The 17,872-nt window shown below is 42.0% G+C and overlaps 1 protein-coding gene across 4 annotated transcripts in view; it reads left to right on the top strand.

Annotated features, from left to right (window-relative positions):
- Positions 1-17,872, top strand: part of GALNT17 (polypeptide N-acetylgalactosaminyltransferase 17) — a 430,203-nt gene that overhangs the window by 346,122 nt on the left and 66,209 nt on the right. For 2 of the 4 annotated variants that reach the window (XM_045819620.1, XM_045819619.1), the window contains exon 7: positions 3,663-3,716. The exons of the other annotated variants lie outside the window; for them this stretch is intronic. In XM_045819620.1, coding sequence (XP_045675576.1) covers positions 3,663-3,716 — 54 coding nt within the window. The remainder of the gene's footprint in view (positions 1-3,662; positions 3,717-17,872) is intronic. 4 annotated transcript variants of the gene reach the window in all.

Genomic DNA, 17,872 nt, shown 5'->3' with positions numbered 1-17,872 from the left:
GGAAAAGAAGTCTAAGTGAAGTATGGTGGATGGATTTGCCAGTTGTGACCCTCAGCTTTGAAGCTACTGTCCATACACATGCAAAATGCCATGTCTGGGGACTTCTTCCAGTTGACAGCCACTTGTAGCCACTGTCTGCTTCATGGAGCATGAAATGGCACCCTGTTGGGCTACTTTGTAATTGATTCACTCCCCATTTGAAAATCTAAAATGAAAATATATTGTGCACTTGACAACTTCATAAATTTTAAAGTGCTCAAGCTATGAAATACAACTATGTGTTTCTTCTATGTGACAGAAATGGAAAGAATTAGAGCCTACATATTTTTGAAACTTGCATTTGAGACTCTCTTTAACCTTTTTGAGACCAATTCCACTCCTCCTATAAGTACAATCATGCAGGAAATTAAAAAGGTCCATTCTATTGTTGCAAAAGAGACCAAAAGAATATACAGATTGCAGTGAAAAGCTATCATTTTCTGTTTTATGTTTTTGTCCCCACTGACACTCACAGCAAGTTCTCTTTTTCTTCTTACCCAGAAAATCAGCCCGTTCTTTGGGCTTAGAATGGTTACGAGGAACTTGGGGCTCTTTTATGGAAAGTTATCAGAGGAAAATTATCCCAGAGGCATGGCAGGGGTCTGGGACAATTTACAGTGGCACACCTAAGTCTAAGAGCATGTGGTCCCTGTGGGGCTTACTCTGGGGGGTGGGGGAGTGTGCTCTCAAGATGCTTAGGCTACTTAAAGAACCAGCAGCTAAGACAGTCCAGTAAATCTAAGATAGGAAGAAGTCCCAGTTCAGGCAGGAAAGTGGGAGGCACTTGGGGACCAGATGATAAAAATGTTTGACATGTTTGTGGGAATTGGTTGATGTTCCAGCCCTAGTTCCATAACAAAGTGGTATATCTGAATTGCTATCATTAGCAATCTTGTGCTTTGGGGCCATTATTCAGTAAAATAAGGGATCTTGAACATAAGCATTGCTATGGTCCCATGGTAGTCAATCTGAGAACCAAGATGACTACTAAGTGACCAATGGGCACAGGGCATCTACAGCATGACAACACTGGACAAAGGGATGATTCATATTCAGGCAGGATGGAATAGGATGTCACTAGATTTCATCATGTTACTCAGGACAGCATGCAATTTAAAATTTATGAATTGTTTATTTCTGGAATTTTCTACTGAATATTTTTGGACTGCAGTTGACCATGGGTAAATGAAACCACTGATAGTGAAACCATGAATAAGGGGGTCTACTGTAGTCACAATTCAATAGGAGGAACATAGACTCCACTTCCTGACAGGCAGAATGTCAGAGTCTCACATTAAAAGGACGAGATAGTTGTGGCAATTTTGGGACAGTACAGCTTGCACATTGGAGAATGCACCCCACCCCCAGCTGGGTGGATTAGATATCCATCAAAGGAAGGCGGGGGTGAAACAGCCTGTTCTCCCTCCTTTCTCCTTTCAACTCTGCCATCTTCTTTATGGGCTGTCTGTGCTGCTATATGCAGTCCTCATATACTCAGTCTGGTCTCCCCCAAGGAGGAATTAAATTCCATTTAGTAAACATTTTCTGAGTCCTGAGTGCAAGAAAGTGATCGAAAGACTGTGTCAGGCCCTGTGTTGGCAGGCAGATGAAGTTGCTGGCCTACAGGAGGTACAGCAATGGAGGGCAATGGCAGACAAGCAGCTGACTGTAGGGCAAGACCAAGTGTGATCAGCACAGCAGGTGGAAGAAAGTGCTGGGGACCTTGGAGACCAAATGTGGTTCCCTGGAGGAAGTCCTGAGGGTAGGCTCCATTTTAGGGACCCCTGTGCCAGTAACACACGATGCCTGGCTTGGCAAGGAGGGACAGTGGGTCTTCTGACCCCCACTATTCTCTGTGCCCCTCCAAATCTTTATTATCCTTGTCTTGGTGATCATCTTTTCTCATGACCCCCCACACTCTACTGTAACAACACCAGGGCTTCATCTCTAACTCTGAGGGGACATGTAGTTCCTAATTCAGAAGGCAGGAACATCTCCCATTCTACAAAGGAACTGTCTCTCTCATAGTACTGGCTGACTCCTGAGAAGCAGCAAAGTGTGTCCATTACACATCATGGCCAACAGCTGGCTTTCTGGGTCAGCAGGCATACAGCTAATACGCAGTGGGGGTGTTGAGTTCACACCAGTGAAGATGCAGCAGAGGAATGTGTTTATAATTTCTCTAATTGCATTTGATGGTAGTTTTTTCTTTCCCATGTGACGTTGAGTTTGTTTGGAGCATTTTCCCCTTCTTTTTAATCTAGTGTAGATTTAAGATAAAAGGACCTAACAGGTACATCTATAGGAATGAGGCATCTCAACCAACATTCTAGAGATATTTTAGCATGGAATTAAAGGTGTAAAGAATCCTATAGCAGTGCCTAGAGTTCAGTCAGTTGACAAATACTTATTAAGCCCTGGACAGGTATCTCATTTGATGGGAGTGTCACCCTATACACCAAAATGTTGCAGGTTTGATTCCTGGTCAGGAAATGTACCTGGGTTGTGGGTTCGATCACCAGTCAGGGTGCAACTGTTTGATGTTTCTCTCTCATCTCTTTCACATTATGAAAAAACATATCCTCCAGTGAGGATTGGAAAAAATACTTATTAAGCATCTACTGTATGTTGGCATTCTGCAAGGCCTGGGTTATTCAGAGGTCTCTAACATTATAGAATTGACAGTCTGGTTGGGAGTTTGAATGTTAGGTAACTAAGCACACACAAATGAACAGTAATACATTGGAATAAGTGAGATGAAGAGAGAGTACTGAGTGCTAGAAAAAAGAACAGAAGGATTGGGTGTGAGCTGGGGACATCATGGTCAGGAAGAACCTTTTGAAGGAATGACATGGAAGCATGACATCAAGGGGGAAGGAAACAGCAGAGAACAGCCAGAGTGCCCCAGACAGAGAGCACGACAGATAATGCCTTGAGCTCCAGAGACAATGGATTTGGGGAGATCCTTAATATAATCTTCCCCTGGTGCCTCTGCAGGCTTGTTCCTCCCCAGTGGCTGCAGAGTGGGACTGGAGCAGGCTTGGCTGGGCAGCTACAAATGGATTCTTTCCAACTGGCCCATGCAAGGCTGGCCTTTGCCATATTCTTTCACACTTGCTAAGTAAATCAGTATGCTACCTGACCTGCCTCTTGGCTGATGTCAGCTGACTCTTTTCTTGTCCTAAGCTCATCATCTTTTAAAGAAAGAATTTTGTGGGCATCCAATTTTAAAAAAGAAATGCAGAGTGTTTTCCACTGAAGCCATATATCTACAAATAACACTATTTCATGCCATTTTGGGGGCAACTATTGCTCTATTCTCAGACTCAAAATTTTAGCTATTTTTATCTTCAATCTGTGCTGAAGAAATGTTTTAAGTTTCTGTCCATGGGGCCCATTGCTTGAGAGGCAGATCCCAGCCCCCAGCATGCACCCAAAACAGATTGACTCTCCTTTGCTGTATCTTTGATGTTTCAACTTTGAAAAAGTTGCTTTAATGTACAGTAATTGGAGCATTTCAAATTAGGAATGGCATTATGATAATTGACTCTGTGTGTTGCTCTCTCCAAGGTGGTTCTTGCACACAGATTAGGTAGCACTCCTGTCTCTGTCTCTCTTTGCAGCTGCTGAGGAGTCCAGAGTGCCTGCAGCCATGTTGCATGGGAAATGCCCACCAGGTTTGTTCAGGCTCCCTGATTTACTGTAGGGGTGTGTCAGGAGATCTACAGTAAATTGGTCTCACCCGTGAAAAGTTAATGGGGCAGTTGTCAGCCAGCCTGTGCTTAAAACACCACCTAACACCCCTCCTACCACTGAACTACCTGGACCACTGGAACTAGGCAGTGTTTTCAGCGACTTGCATTTTATAGTCTTGACCATAAGCCTGTACTGAGTCCTCCTTATTTAACTCTGAGAACTGCCCAGCCAACTAGTCTTATTATTACCATTGCATAGACAGGAAAGCTGAGTCTTAGAGCTTGCAAACACAAGACGTCTGACTCAGAGGCATAATGAACCACTGTGTGATATAGTCTTGTAATTTATTATACTGTATCTTTCATGCAGTGTCTCCTTGTGACTCTCATACAGGGATACTGGGTCTTCTTCTGCACAAAATTCCTCAGGTAATTGATCCCAGTGGTGGAGCCTATCCTGTCCTACTACCTCTCTTCCTCCCAGTCCTCTCTTCTGTAGGATAAACATACCTAGCTGCTCTAATCTCATGCTTCAAGTCTCCCTCCCACTGCCTAGACCTTCTCCTCTTTTGCTGCCCAGAAAAGAACAAGTCTTCATATATGACAAATAGCACGGTGGGGGGTAAGGGACATGTCCTATTTCTTATTCTAGAAGTTATGCTTAAAATTGAAGATCACATCACACTGTGGATACAGAGTGAATAAACTCATCTGTTTTCCCACAGAGGAATGTTCTTGGGAATTCCCTTCAAAACTAATCACTAAAGCTACATTGGAAAGACATGGCTCAGGGGTACTTAGAAAGCTGTCCCCATTTTTCACTCTCAGACTTGCCCTAGTCTTCAATATGATGTAGTTAAACTTAAGGAAGACTCGCTTTTGTGCTAGCATTCTGTGTATTCATTCTCTCACCCACTCATTATTCAATACCTACAGAGCAAATGAGAGCCTAATAGGTTTCATACAGAGCATTAGGTTTTGGGGTTATAAACCTGAAGAACTCATAGGTCCTGGGCCCAGAATCACTTCTGACTGTCCCTTAAAGACACACAGTAGTAATGGTGTTCCAGGGGAAGGGGAGAACATGCATGGAGGAAAGATAAATTCATTTAGCCTAAGGGAAACTTTCTAAGATCAAAGGTAGTAAGTTGGTATAAATCATATTGGAGCTTACCAAGTTTAAATGTTAATGGACTGCAACTAATGTGTATGTACACTCTTCCCTGTGTCATTCTGTGTGTTCCAAATCTGTCATCACTTGTGGCCAGGGTGCTCAGTTGTTGGCAGTGTTACCTTTTTGTGAAATTGTCCTTCTTCCTATCTTTTTCCACCTTAGGGATGCTTTATTCTTATTGATTTTTTATAGCATCTGATCTTATCTCACAGCAGTAATAGTACATCTCTACTTTCATAGAGGATCTAAAGGTTCTTACTTGTGGTATCCTGGTGGTCTGATTACAGTGTCTCAACTCTCAGGTGGCCTGATACCAACCCTTACCACCTGCTGCTCTTCCAGTATGTATATGGTCTTATGATTAGTGACTATTTCTTAAGAGATATTTGGTTTTGCTGAGTTTACTTCTGTCAGCTTTAGCCATTACTGTTCACTTTCATTCATACTCACACATATGCTCACATGTACACACATGCAAATCCCATTTTTATTTATCTTGCTCACAATCTTGAAGTATGGGTCTGTACAACAGGATTAGACAGACCGATACATTCAAGAAGGCATAAGCAGTATTAACAGAGTAAACAATGTATCTGAAAGAGGTGGGGCAGTGTGGGGGAAAGGCAAAGCTACACAAATTTTTGGTGGTCAGAAATAAATGACCTGTCTCCATGGAACTTTCTCTTCAACTGCATTTTTTTTCAATCTTCACCCAAAGGTATGTTTATTGATGTTAGAGAGAAAAGAAGAGAGATGGAGAGAGAAAGAGAGTGAGAGGACATCAATGTGGAGAGAAACATCAATTGGTTGCCTCCCATAGTGCCCCGGTCGGAGATCAAATCAGCAACCTAGGTAGGTGCCCTGACCAGGAATCAAAGCCTCAACCTTTTGGTTTATGGGACAGTGCTCTAACCATCTGGGCCACCTGGCCAGGGATCAACTGGATGGCTTATTAAAATACAAATTAATGTTATCCAAGATGGTACTAGGATGAGAAGCTCATTAAAATGTTTCTAATACTTCCTGAGAAATAAAAGCTTTATCATCAGTTCATTAATGTCAGGAAAGTATGTGAACAAACAGGAAAAAAAATAATCTGAAGCCTGTGAAAACATTTTGTAACACAAAAGAATAAAGTCATAAGAGCTTAAAGGTACACCTAAATTATTATGTACCCAAAAGCCACAGAAAAGTTTGGAAACAACTATTAAATATTCTCAGCAAGACAGAGGAGGGCTTTATATCTATAAATCATGAACAGTGTGGCACATAATAAGAAAGTGGGATCACAATGCTAAGAAACCATGTACTATTTTTTCTTGTTGTTGCACTGAAAAGTAAAATGAAAACTGAAGAAAATAAACAGATAAACAATAAATATTTCCAAAGGAATGTGAGAGAAGATGACTGACATAGTAATATAACACAAAGATATAATCTATGAATAATAGAAGTTCCCAAAGAAAAATAGAAAATAAGTCCCCAGATGGAAAGGGGATAAGAAGAATCTCTTTGTCTCTTGATTTTCACTCTTCCTTTGGTGATTTCTCAACAGAACAGACCAAATTTGAACCAAACCCTCTTCATTTTTTGTTGGTGGTTTGCACATTTAGGCACAATGACATTTTCTAAAGAACTGTATGAGTCAGGATTGGATAAGCTATGCTGCGATAATAAATTTATCCTGAACTTTCTTGCTTACCACAAAAAAGTTATATGTCACTTGTGTAAAGTTCAGTGTAACTTGGGTGACTTTTCAGACTAGCTCCTTTCCAAGTGGTAGTTCAGGGAACCAATCTACTTTCAACTTGCATAACATAGGCCAATCATAGTTCTGTTTGTCCAGGAAGTTCCTATTGTCCTGGCAAAATGATGACAAGTACCTTTCGCGTTCCTCAAAACATTCATGTGAGTAATCCTTTAGTCGTCTTACAGTTACACCACCTGGAACTGGCTTCCAGGTCACCATAGCAGGAAAGAGAAACTGGAAACTCATATACCACTTTCATTTTTAAACGCTTTGGCCCAGGTGCAATGCGTGTTATTTCCATTCACCATTAATTGGAGTCACAGGGCTTCATCTAATCACAGGGAGGCCAGGGCATGTGCATTGAGATTGAATCAGGGATATTAAATTTCAATCAAAAATCTCAGTAGGAAACAAATATCACTGTCACAATAACCTTAGTAAAAACCAAAACTAAAGAACAATCGTTACATAAATAAAAGCAGTATCAAAATAACAAAATTTTCAAGTACCATCATATAATTTTTAGCTCTTCTATAGTAACCACATTTGGGACCTGAACCTTGCCTGATTTCCTCCACTCCCTGCCCAGGTCCACACCACACAGCTCGTATTTTGACCCACCCATATAGTCACATGGATGTCCTTTATTCTCCTGATAAAAGCCAACAGAGGATGTTTACCTGTGTAACTCTTCTCCGAAACCTTCATGATGGCCTTGATGTCTACAGTGAAGGATGCACCTTATTCCACTTCCCTGATATTGGTTCACTTATTTTGAATCTTTTGGCTGGGCTTAGCTGTGGAGAATATGGATTCAGAATGAATGAGAATTTGAAGTATAGTGAGATACCAGTATGGTAGGTCGAAGCAGAATGAGTGGGGCCACAAATGTTCCTTTGTGAGTAGTGAGAGCTTGAAGAAGAGGGCAGAGGACCAACTGCTGTGGAGATGAAGAAGGATCCAGGTACAAAACATCAGGTGAATCAGAGATGCCACAAGAAAGTAGAAATGGCTAGTGCACCTTTCTTAACACATAACAAAATGAGAAAAATATAGAAAGAAATTATGTAGCAGTTATGAAGAATAGAATTAATTTGACTTAGTCACATTTAACAAATATTCATCAATTATATGAATGAATGATTGAGCACACATAATGAATAAAGGTATATATTTGAAGTTGAATGTCTTTCAGAAGAAGAACATAACTTCTTTTCAAATGTCCATGTATCAGGCACGAAAGTTGATTATGTCCTGACCTGCAAAATTTTCATGGATCTTAAAAACCAGAAATTTTACAGATTTTATTCTCTGATCACAATGTAATTAATCCAAAATTAATAATGTAGGGTTGAATAAAAAGACCCCCTTAGCAAAAGACAACTTGGACATTTAAAGATGTTTTCTTGGTGCTAGAACACCAAGAAAATCCCAACAAGCTACTAAAAAATAATATAAAAGCAAACAGCACTATTAGACCCAAGGTATGTTGACAAAGTAAAGTTCAAAGATAAATTAACATCTTTCACTGAATTCATTGGAAAGTGGGACACAGGGTTAGAGGCTGTGTAGCCACCAGCCAAGGGAATTACATGCAGAGATGAGGGAATCATGAATATTCAATCTCAGTCAAAAATTCCCTTGGCTGGTGGCTACACAGCCTCTAACCCTGTGTCCCACTTCTGTGTTTTGTTCCACATGCAGTTCATCCAGGAATTCCTCTGGGCATCCTCAGATTGTCTGTGCCCATTGCCTACCCCCATTTAGAACATTATTTCTATTCTCATGGGATTTGTCAGCAGTCTCCCATTTCTAAATCAGAAACTTTTGCGGTGTCCCTACTGCTGTCAGATCGAAATCTGTCCTCTGTGGGTGGGCACTTAAGGTCCTCAGTCCAATGTACTTGATTTCAAGATCCAGCTCAAGGGCCAGCTGACCTCTACTTACAAGTAATTATTCATTCCTGCTCAACACTCCCCGCTTGCTCATAGTTGTGACACTATTATATTGTAGACAAAAACACATCTGTTGACTTGTTTTTCTCCTCAGTAGCTTATGTTTCTTTCCCATGTCCTGCCACCTTCACAAACCTCTTTGTCCCTCTTCATCCTTACTGAACTCCAGCACAATGCTATCAACATAGAAATATAAAACATGTTTGCTAGATGACAGAGAATTCTTCTTAGGGCCTAGAGCAGTCATTGGCACTTAAAAACAAATTGACTTGCTCACTGGAGTTAATAAATTAAACTCGGGAAAAAGGGAAAAATGTATATTAAGCAGTACTATGAAGGTGCTAAAGGAATTCAGGGAAAGTGGAAGATCATCATGTGGAATAACCCAGGATGCTCTGATATGGTGCTGGCTTTGCAGAAAGATAAACTTTGGAACAGTAAAGGAGCCCATGGCCTAGGATTGGTGGCTAGAGGAATATGACCTAAAGCAGATAGAGGGAGTGAGCGTGGGCACAGGGGAGGGGCCACCTTAGCTGTAGGGGTGAGTACCCAGTGAGTGGCACAGGAAATGAGCTGGGACAGGCCACACACCCACACTCCAGTCACAGCTGGGGCGAGGGTTGGCTCCATCTCACATCTCTAGAACACTGATGATTGAAGCAATCAAATGGCATCATTTGGACCAATGTAGGTTTCTTTGTTCTTGGAAACCTTGCTCAGCCAGAATTAACAATGTCTACAAGTTTAAATGAAATGTTCCCACAATGTAGAAGACTTTAAAGTTTGCAATCTTAGACTAAGAGAGTAAAGGCATTTGAGGTCAGACCTGAATTTGTATGAATGCAAGAAGTGAGAATTTTACTGAATTGTTTGGATTTTTCCCCTTTGTTGATTTTCATCCCACATTGCACAGCGGCTTAATCTGGCACAACACATAACCCATCTGAGTGCTTGCATATGGAAATAGTCCTTTAGACACTTAGGATCAGGCACTTCATATTCTGCATAATTACTGTGCCAGCATTTCACTGTGGATGACTGGCCTTCAGCTCACGCCCTTCATGTGCTGTTAAAAGTAGTTAAATCAAAGGAATGCGTGGAGAAGAGATTGTGTTTAGCAAACCATTGTGCTGATATTCTGATTAAGTGTAAGCTTTTTAGCATACCGTGTCAATGAGACGCACTGCTGTATTAATAAGCTGTAAATGCTAGATAATTGCTTGATAGAATGAAAACCCAAAGCGATGGGTTTCCAGAATGCTGATTATTCCCCTCAGTGACAGAAGGCAAGAGAACCTGTTCCTACAATTGCTTCCCTTTGAAAAGAAAGGACAGTTTGGTCTGGCACATTGATGGAAAACACTGAATATTTTCTTGGTGATTCTTTTGTTTCCTTTATCTTTGAGCTTCTGGTTTATTCACACATTTACAGACATCCACTGGGCAAGAGAACACTTCCCGCATGGACCACTCAGTTTCTGTTTGTGGTCCCCATGGGTGACAAGTACTTCCTTTTCTGGGAAGAAGGGAAATTCTGTTTTCTGAGACAGTATAGTCCCCAGGCACAAACAGCTTCCCCTGGGAGTCAGAACCTGAAGGCGGATGGCTTGGCCACCTGCTTCCTGATCTCCAGGCTCCAGCAGACACTTTTGAGGTGGGGAGGCTCAGCTCTGAATCCAAGCCAGCACTGGTTGTTGGTTCCAATTAAAAAGCAATTGCATTCCCAGCAGTTCCAGGCTGCGGCCAAAAATACAGCATGTTCAGAAAAGCATGATGTTTTTTGAGAGGCAATTACTCCATAAAGGGCTGGATGCTGCCAGGGAGGGCTAATGATGGTACATTTGTATGTGATGAAAATGTTTAAGTTCAAAGAAGAAACCAAAAGTAGATGATTGACTTAGGAGTTATTTATAGACAGCCATGAGGGTTTTCTGTTGGCGTTTTCTTCCCCCTCAACATTAAGCAGCCCATTCATTAGAGGGCAAATAGGTATTGACCTTTGTCAGACAGCAGGGAAACACAGCAATCACCTTAAAGAAATCAAAGGTGAAAAATGTTAAGGGGTCAGCATTAACCAGCACTGGGAAGCAGAGTCATGCTGCAGGTGCATCGCCAAAACAGTGTCTGTCTCCCCATGAGCAGGCTCTGCTTCCTGGGAGGACCAATCAGGACACAGAGCCTGAAGAGGCATTTCAGATCATTGCCTTCGGTCTCCTCCACTGGTCCAATGCTTATGTATAGGTGTTTTTAAATAACCTTCTCTATATTGTTTGGCTCAAAGATGCATAATCTCAGAAAAGTTGTAAAACCAAGAGTCAAGAATCCTGAGTTTTTTTTAGGGCTAACTTACTCACTTTAAGATCTGGAGCAAGTCATTAAACCTCTCTCGGCATTCATCAATAGTTGCAACTAGCTAACTTTACTTTAGACCTATTAGTTGGTTTTGCAATAAGACCATTCCACCTCATCACCTATAAAGTCAGTATTTCAAAACAAAAAAGTGTCCTTTAAGCTCCAGTTTCTTGTGATCATATTACATTAGACCAACCCAAATATTTTTTCTGAAGAAGGGCAAGAGATCACCCCTGGCACCATTCCCAACCTCACACTTCTAGTTTTCTTTAGGGAGGAAATGGATAACTGTTTCCTGCCAAGACAGCCTGTTTCAAGATCTGTGTGACTAGCAAGAATCTTCTAGCGTCACCATGGTGGTTTCTGGTGGGGAGGAACACTGCCCTGGAAGAGAAGGTGCCAGCAGGGGGCGGGGGTGTGATGAGGTCAGTGCATCAGGACAAAACATGAGAGGCTTATCTCATTGCCAGTACTGTGTGTAACTGAACAGGCTGTTTGTCATATTTAGTTTTAGGTGTAATTATTCAGTCAGGATCTTATCCAGAGTGGCTTCTAACCTGCTAGCCTGTGCTCTCCCCTTGTCCCAAGCTCTGTTACTCTGTTACTTTCCCAGCCTTCCATCCACTGGCCAGCCCCTGCCCTGCACCCAGCCACGCCCCCCCACCCCGCCCACCTTCACCTAGGATATTGGCCTCAGGTGGAGATTTTCTAGCCTTTGGAGTAGATTAAAGCAGCCTGGCTTCCATTTTTTGTCTGCTCTTTAGAATCATAGTATTTTCTGCTTCCTCATTCCCTCATTCTATGTCAGCATCTTTCCTCTCCAAAGGACTCTGAATGAATGAGGCCATGAGAAGAGGCATACTCTACACTCAGCTTGGCAGGAAGAAAGCCATGAGATTTTCTCGGATGATTCCAGGTGGAGGAGGCATTGCCCTCATCTCTCTCACCTCTGACAAGGGCAGGTGCAGCACAAAGCAACAGGAGCTTGGGGTCAGAAAGCTAGATTCCAGTTCTGAGTGTGGTGTCTGATGGGTAAGACAGTGCCTCCTCTATCAAGTGGAGCAAGTGTCTGTCCAGCTGACCTCACAGGTGGAGTTGGAGAGAGGCCCTGAGATGATACACTTGCGGAGGGCACCATGTAAATTGTGAAGGTCTGCACAGGTGTCCCTGGCAGGTGGTCTCCAGCTTATGCCTCAAGCAGAAGACAATGGGGCTTTTATTAGAATCAGACCATTCCTGCAGCCTGAGGTGGGCAGTTCACAGTGGTGCCTCAGGCTAAGCTTGAAGTCAACTAAACCCAAGACTCCTCACCTTCCCATCTGGTCAGAAACTTAATTGCTTCTCTTGTCCTCCCTTTTTCCTCAGCCCTTCCTTTTCTTGGCCCCTTTTTTCATTATATAAATAGTCTGGTCTCCTTCCTGTCTACCTGTGGTCTTCTCTCCTCCTGTGCTGGCCCAGGCTCCTGGAAATAAAAGGTGGTCCCCACATACTGCCTCCCCCTTCAATGTTCCTCCATCCGTCTCTGCTGGGTGACTCTTCTGGAACTGCTTTCTCTACAATCATGAGAGACTTTGTATGAACATCTTGACTTCTTATCCCACTGAGCCACCCTGGACTTTTCCTTTCCCTACTCTCCTCCACCTCCACCCCACCATTCTCCTTCTCTCGAGGGAATCTGCTCTTTAGTTCAAGAACAACCAAAAGGAGTTTGGCTCAATCATCCTTCTCTATTAATTTAAAGATGTCCTGTTCTTGAGCTTTTATGATATGTGGTTAAAGGTCCAGGAGTAAAAAAACCTGTATTTCCTGTTGGAAAGAAGAGGGCATGTCTCCTTTAAGAATGGGAGCTCACCTCCTCCTGTTGATCACCTAAGTCTTATCCTCCATCCACCATGATGGGGGATGGTTTCAGGGGTGCTATCTGTACTGTGTGCTCAACACTTGATTCTTACCCTGAGGGCAGCCTTGGAGAGTCCCTTCACAGGTGATCTATGGACTATAGAGTCCCCACGTGTCCACACTTAGCAGCCCAGGGGAGAAAGGACTGCTGACACCCTGTTCACTAGACTTTGTGCTCTATGTGGAGACTGCACCCATGGGTCCGGTGCTTCAAGCATGTATTTGGCCACAAGCATCTCTCTCTAGAGAGTGGGTCAGGAAGGTTGCCACTGTCAACCAAGAACACCACCAGCTCTAGAGTCACTTGTGCCCAGGGACTCCTACCAGGACCTGAGGTGAGGCCTTCATCATGTTGTCATTCATAATTATGAATGAGATCCACAACAAGCAAGTGGACTGTTGTTCTTCCCTTTTTAATCCTAAAATTACTTGGAAGTGTGCACTTTTCTCTTGGGGTCTTATGTGGAGAAATGTGAATGTTTCTGTCTTCTTCTTTCATCAACGCATTGCTCATTCTTCGTAATTTGTGAGTTTTTTTAAACCATTCTCATTACCCAGACAGAGACTTTGAAACAAGGTGGAGAGAATTGATAGGAAAAGGCACCAAACCTTTCTGACAAAAAGGGATACTTGTCAGAAGCATAAAGCCTTCTCAATGTCAAGTTTCTGCTGACCTCTTCAGCTATTCTAGTTCATTCTTTACTGGCATCAGCAACTGTTTCTTCCCTTTTGGATAAATATCAGGTTTATTCTCATTCACAATTCACATAGGCTTGCAAATTCAGATTACACTGAAGATCAAATTACTGCCTGTGGGACAATGGCCTTTGTCTGAGTGCTAATCAGGGAGTTAGTAAATAGCCCAAGAGTTTCACTGGGTTGCATTTTTTAAAAACTCTGTTAATTATAGGCTTCAGTCATATATTCAGATGTAGATATGAGAGATGCAGCATTGCCACATTTTAATTGGATCCTTAGGTAAAGAAGTTTTGAGCCTGGTTTTAATTCAGGGTGAACAACCCCCCTATGAATGCACTTCTTTTTTAATGCCTGGCTTTCTTTTTCTTTTTTCTTTTCTCCCTTGCCATACATTTGTGCTCTCTCTTGGCACCCAGAACATCTTTTTTCCTTCTTGATGTACTGGAGATACTTATAATTGCTTCATTAGCTCCCTTATCTGCAAGACTGTAAACTCCCAAAGAAGAAGATCTATGTCTGTTTTATTCATCAATGTATCCTCTGATAACCTAGATGGTGCCTGGCATTTTGTTGGCCTTTGAGAAATAAATATGTGTAGGATGAATGGGCAGATAAATGGATGGGTGGAGGGGTGGATGGATGGATGGATGGATGGATGTGCAGGCAGTGGATAAAAATATTTATTTTTTCTGTCTCCTATTTTTGATAAGATCATAGCATCCTAGGCTGGAAACAGGACCTTCATTGTGCATTAAAGGGTTCCCTTGATCTGTCCTCTAAATTGGCCACATGCTGTGTCCCTAAGAAAGGACTTTTGTCCTTTTTTTAGTAAAGTTCAGCAAAATATCTTTTCTTTGATCATAGTTTCTGGGGCTCAATTTTTTCATCTGTCAACAAGAAAAAGAGAGTGTTCTTCCTGGATCAATGCCTGGAAATGTGTTTGTTTTACACTCTTTGGAGATGAGACATCAGTAGAGTCCACATTGCCGTCAGCCCAGCACCTTTGCTACAAGGGATTTTCTAACACTTGGTACTTTGGAGTGACGGTCCTGCAGCAAAAAAGCATGCTGGGCAGGACCATAGGCTTTACAGCTTCAGAACAATGTACCATATGGAGGGAGCAGGGCCCCAACATAGAATCTACATGACAGAAGCCCCTGGAGTGTGTGACGTGATGGCCTTATTATTGGGCATGTAGAAGGCTTCTTCTGCAGCTAACATTATGAAATTGCTCCATTGTATTAATTAAATTGTCCTAGGCATTCTTTCCCTGGGTCTTTCTGAGCACAAAATGATGGTCTCACTATATATTAGAATAGAAAATGGGAGTGTGCTTTCCCAAGTGGTAGGAACATCAGTTCAACACTGGACACTGAGGTCATTAAAACTTACTGAGAGCAGCTGGAACCCTGGGTGTTCAGAAGCAGTCCTGTTGTTTCCAGGACCCATGGCCCTTGTCTGTGCACCCTCTGTAGGCCTGCTCTCATCATACCCCATCTCTCTTAGCTTCTGCAGGCTTTGTTCTTGAATGCATCCACTCACCCTGACTCCTGCCTTGCCCACTACAATTTGAAGTTTCTCTCCATGTCACTTCAGGATCTGACACTTTCTGGATGTGGCATCTCCAGGAGTCTGTCTGGTTTGGACTTCATCACTCCTGTTCATAGGCTGGGAGACTGCCCTTCAGGTCTGGTTGGAGACAGGAGGAGGGAGAAGGACTTCAGATGATTCTCCATAAATGTGGATTCTCCCAGCTAAGTTCTGAGACACTGTGGCAGCAGGGAATCGACAGTAGGTAACATTTGGAATATCTCCTATAAAACATTACAAACATAGAAGGATTTACAGGGAAATGAGCCACGGTCTTCATGCCTGGATTTTTCTCACTGGCTCAACTGCTCATAACACCCTGCCCTTTCCCTTTCCTCAACATCTCCTGTCTGCATTTTATTCTTTATTCGGGGCCAAGTTCTCTCTTCTGAATGAGTGTGGTATTTGACATGCAGTACAATTTATCTGCCCCTTCCTGACATCCTAGGTATGGACCTCATCCTTTCTTTCACAATGAGAGCTCCTTAACCACCTGAGAAAGGATATCAAACACATTTTCTCTGTAGGCATAGAGCTGAAGAGCATAGACTCTTTGCTGCTGGCACCAGGCTTTTGGAATGCAAACCCTTTTTCTGCTGTATGGCCTGGGCAGGTTGCTTAACTTCTTTGTGCCTCCTTTTCCTCATCAGCAAAATGAGAATAACAATAGTACCTACTTCCCAGGGTTGTGAGTATTAAATAAACAAATACATGCAAATAACCAAAATGGTACCTAGCACAGAGGAAACACTGGTGCCTGGAAGCTGTTGTAACTAGTATCAGCAACAAAACCTCCTAGCACCAAGATTCCTGGGAAACCAGCGTTCTGGGTGATCAGCCGTTTGCCTTTCACCTCATTGCCACTGTCTCCCTCCTCCCTTCTCCCATCATTAGGCAATGGCAAAGGAAGGACAAAAACTTAGGTTGCTGAAAGACCCAAAAGATGAATCTGTAGTGAACCAACATGTTCCCAAAACCTTCATCAGAATGAGAATGTCTCTGGTGACATCAAGAAAGCCAGGCAAGAGAGGACCTGTCACAGATGAAGGGAAGACACAGCCACCTGGGGCATTTCGTTCTTTTTTATTTTTAATTGAATTTATTTGGTTGACATCAGTTGATAAAATTCTATAGGTTTCAGGTATACAAGTCTATGATACCTCATCTATATATTATATTGTGTGTTCACCACCCCAAGTCAAGCCTTCCATCACCAATATCCTTCCTTTACTTTCTTCTACCTTTCGTGTCCCCCTTTGCCTCTGGTAACCGCCACACTGTTGTCTGTGTCTATGAGGGTTTTCTTTTTCTTTTTGGTTAATCCCTTCATTTTTTCACCCAGTCCCCAAAACCTCTCTCCTCTGACAGCTGTCAGTCTGTTCTCTGTATATATGGTTCTGTTTCTCTTTTGTTTATTTTGTTCATTAGATTCCACAGGTAAGTGAGGTCATATGGTACATGTCTTTATCTGACTGACTTATTTCACTTAACATAATACTCTCCAGGTCCATCCATGGTGATGCAGAAGGTAAGATTTCCTTCCTTTTTTATGGCTGAGTAGTATCCCACTGTGTACATGTACCATGGCTTTTTTATCCACTCATTTACTCATGGACACTTGGGCTGCTTTCAAATCTTGGGTATTATAAATAATGCTACAATGAACATAGCGGTGAATATATTCTTTTGAATCAATGTCCTGGGATTCTTAGGGTATATTCCCAGAAGTGGAATAGCTGGGTCATGAAGTAGTTCCTAATTTGTTGAGGCAACTCCATTCTGCTTTCCACAGTGGCTGTACAAATCTGCAGTCCCACCAACAGTACATGAGGGTTCCCTTTTCTCCACATCCTCACCAACACTTGTGTGTTAATTTTTTAAGACTTTTTAGAGAGAGGGGAAGGCAAAAAGAAACATCAATGTGTGGTTGCCTCTCATGCATTCCCTACTAGGGATCTGGCCCACAACCCAGGCATGTGCCCTGACTGGGAATCAAATCAGTGACCCTTTGGTTCACAGGCCCACACTCAATCCACTGAGTCATACTAGCCAGGGCTAGTTGTGTTTATTGATGATGGCTCTTCTGACAGAAGTGCAGTGATATCTCATTGTGGTTTTAATTTACATTTCTCTCATGTTTAGTGACATTGAGTATCCTTTCATATGTCTATCGGCCATCTATATGTCTGCTTTGGAGAAATATATATTTAGGTACTTTGTCCATTTTTTAATTGGATGGTTTATTTGGTGTTGGCTTATATAAGTTCTTTATAAATTTTGGATATTAACCCCTTATCAGATGTAGCATTAGCAAATATATTCTATTCAATGGGTTGTCTTTTCATTATGTTGATTGCTTCCTTTGCTGTATTAAATCCTTAGTTTGATGTAGTCTCATTTGTTTAGTTTTTCTTTTATTTCTCTTGTCCAAAGAGATATATCTGAAAAAAATTTGCTATGAGAAATGTCTGAGATTTTACTGCCTATGTTTTCTTCTAAGATATTTGTAGTTTCAAGTCTAACATTTAAATCTTTAATCCATTTGAGTTTATTTTTGTGTATGGTATAAAGAGGTGGTCTAGTTTCTTTTCTTTTTTTTTTTTTGCATGTATCTGTCTAATTTTTCCAACACCATTTATTGAATAGACTATCTTTACCCCATTGTATGCTTTTTTCCCTCATTTGTCAAATGTTAATTGACCATAAAAGTGTGAGCTTA

This window comes from Phyllostomus hastatus, unplaced genomic scaffold (genome assembly GCF_019186645.2).
Source record: "Phyllostomus hastatus isolate PE091 unplaced genomic scaffold, TTU_PhHast_1.1 phas_scaffold_385, whole genome shotgun sequence".
Lineage (NCBI taxonomy): Eukaryota > Metazoa > Chordata > Mammalia > Chiroptera > Phyllostomidae > Phyllostomus > Phyllostomus hastatus.
The sequence above is the reverse complement of the archived record's forward strand: the minus strand, read 5'-3'. Positions and strand labels throughout refer to the sequence as shown.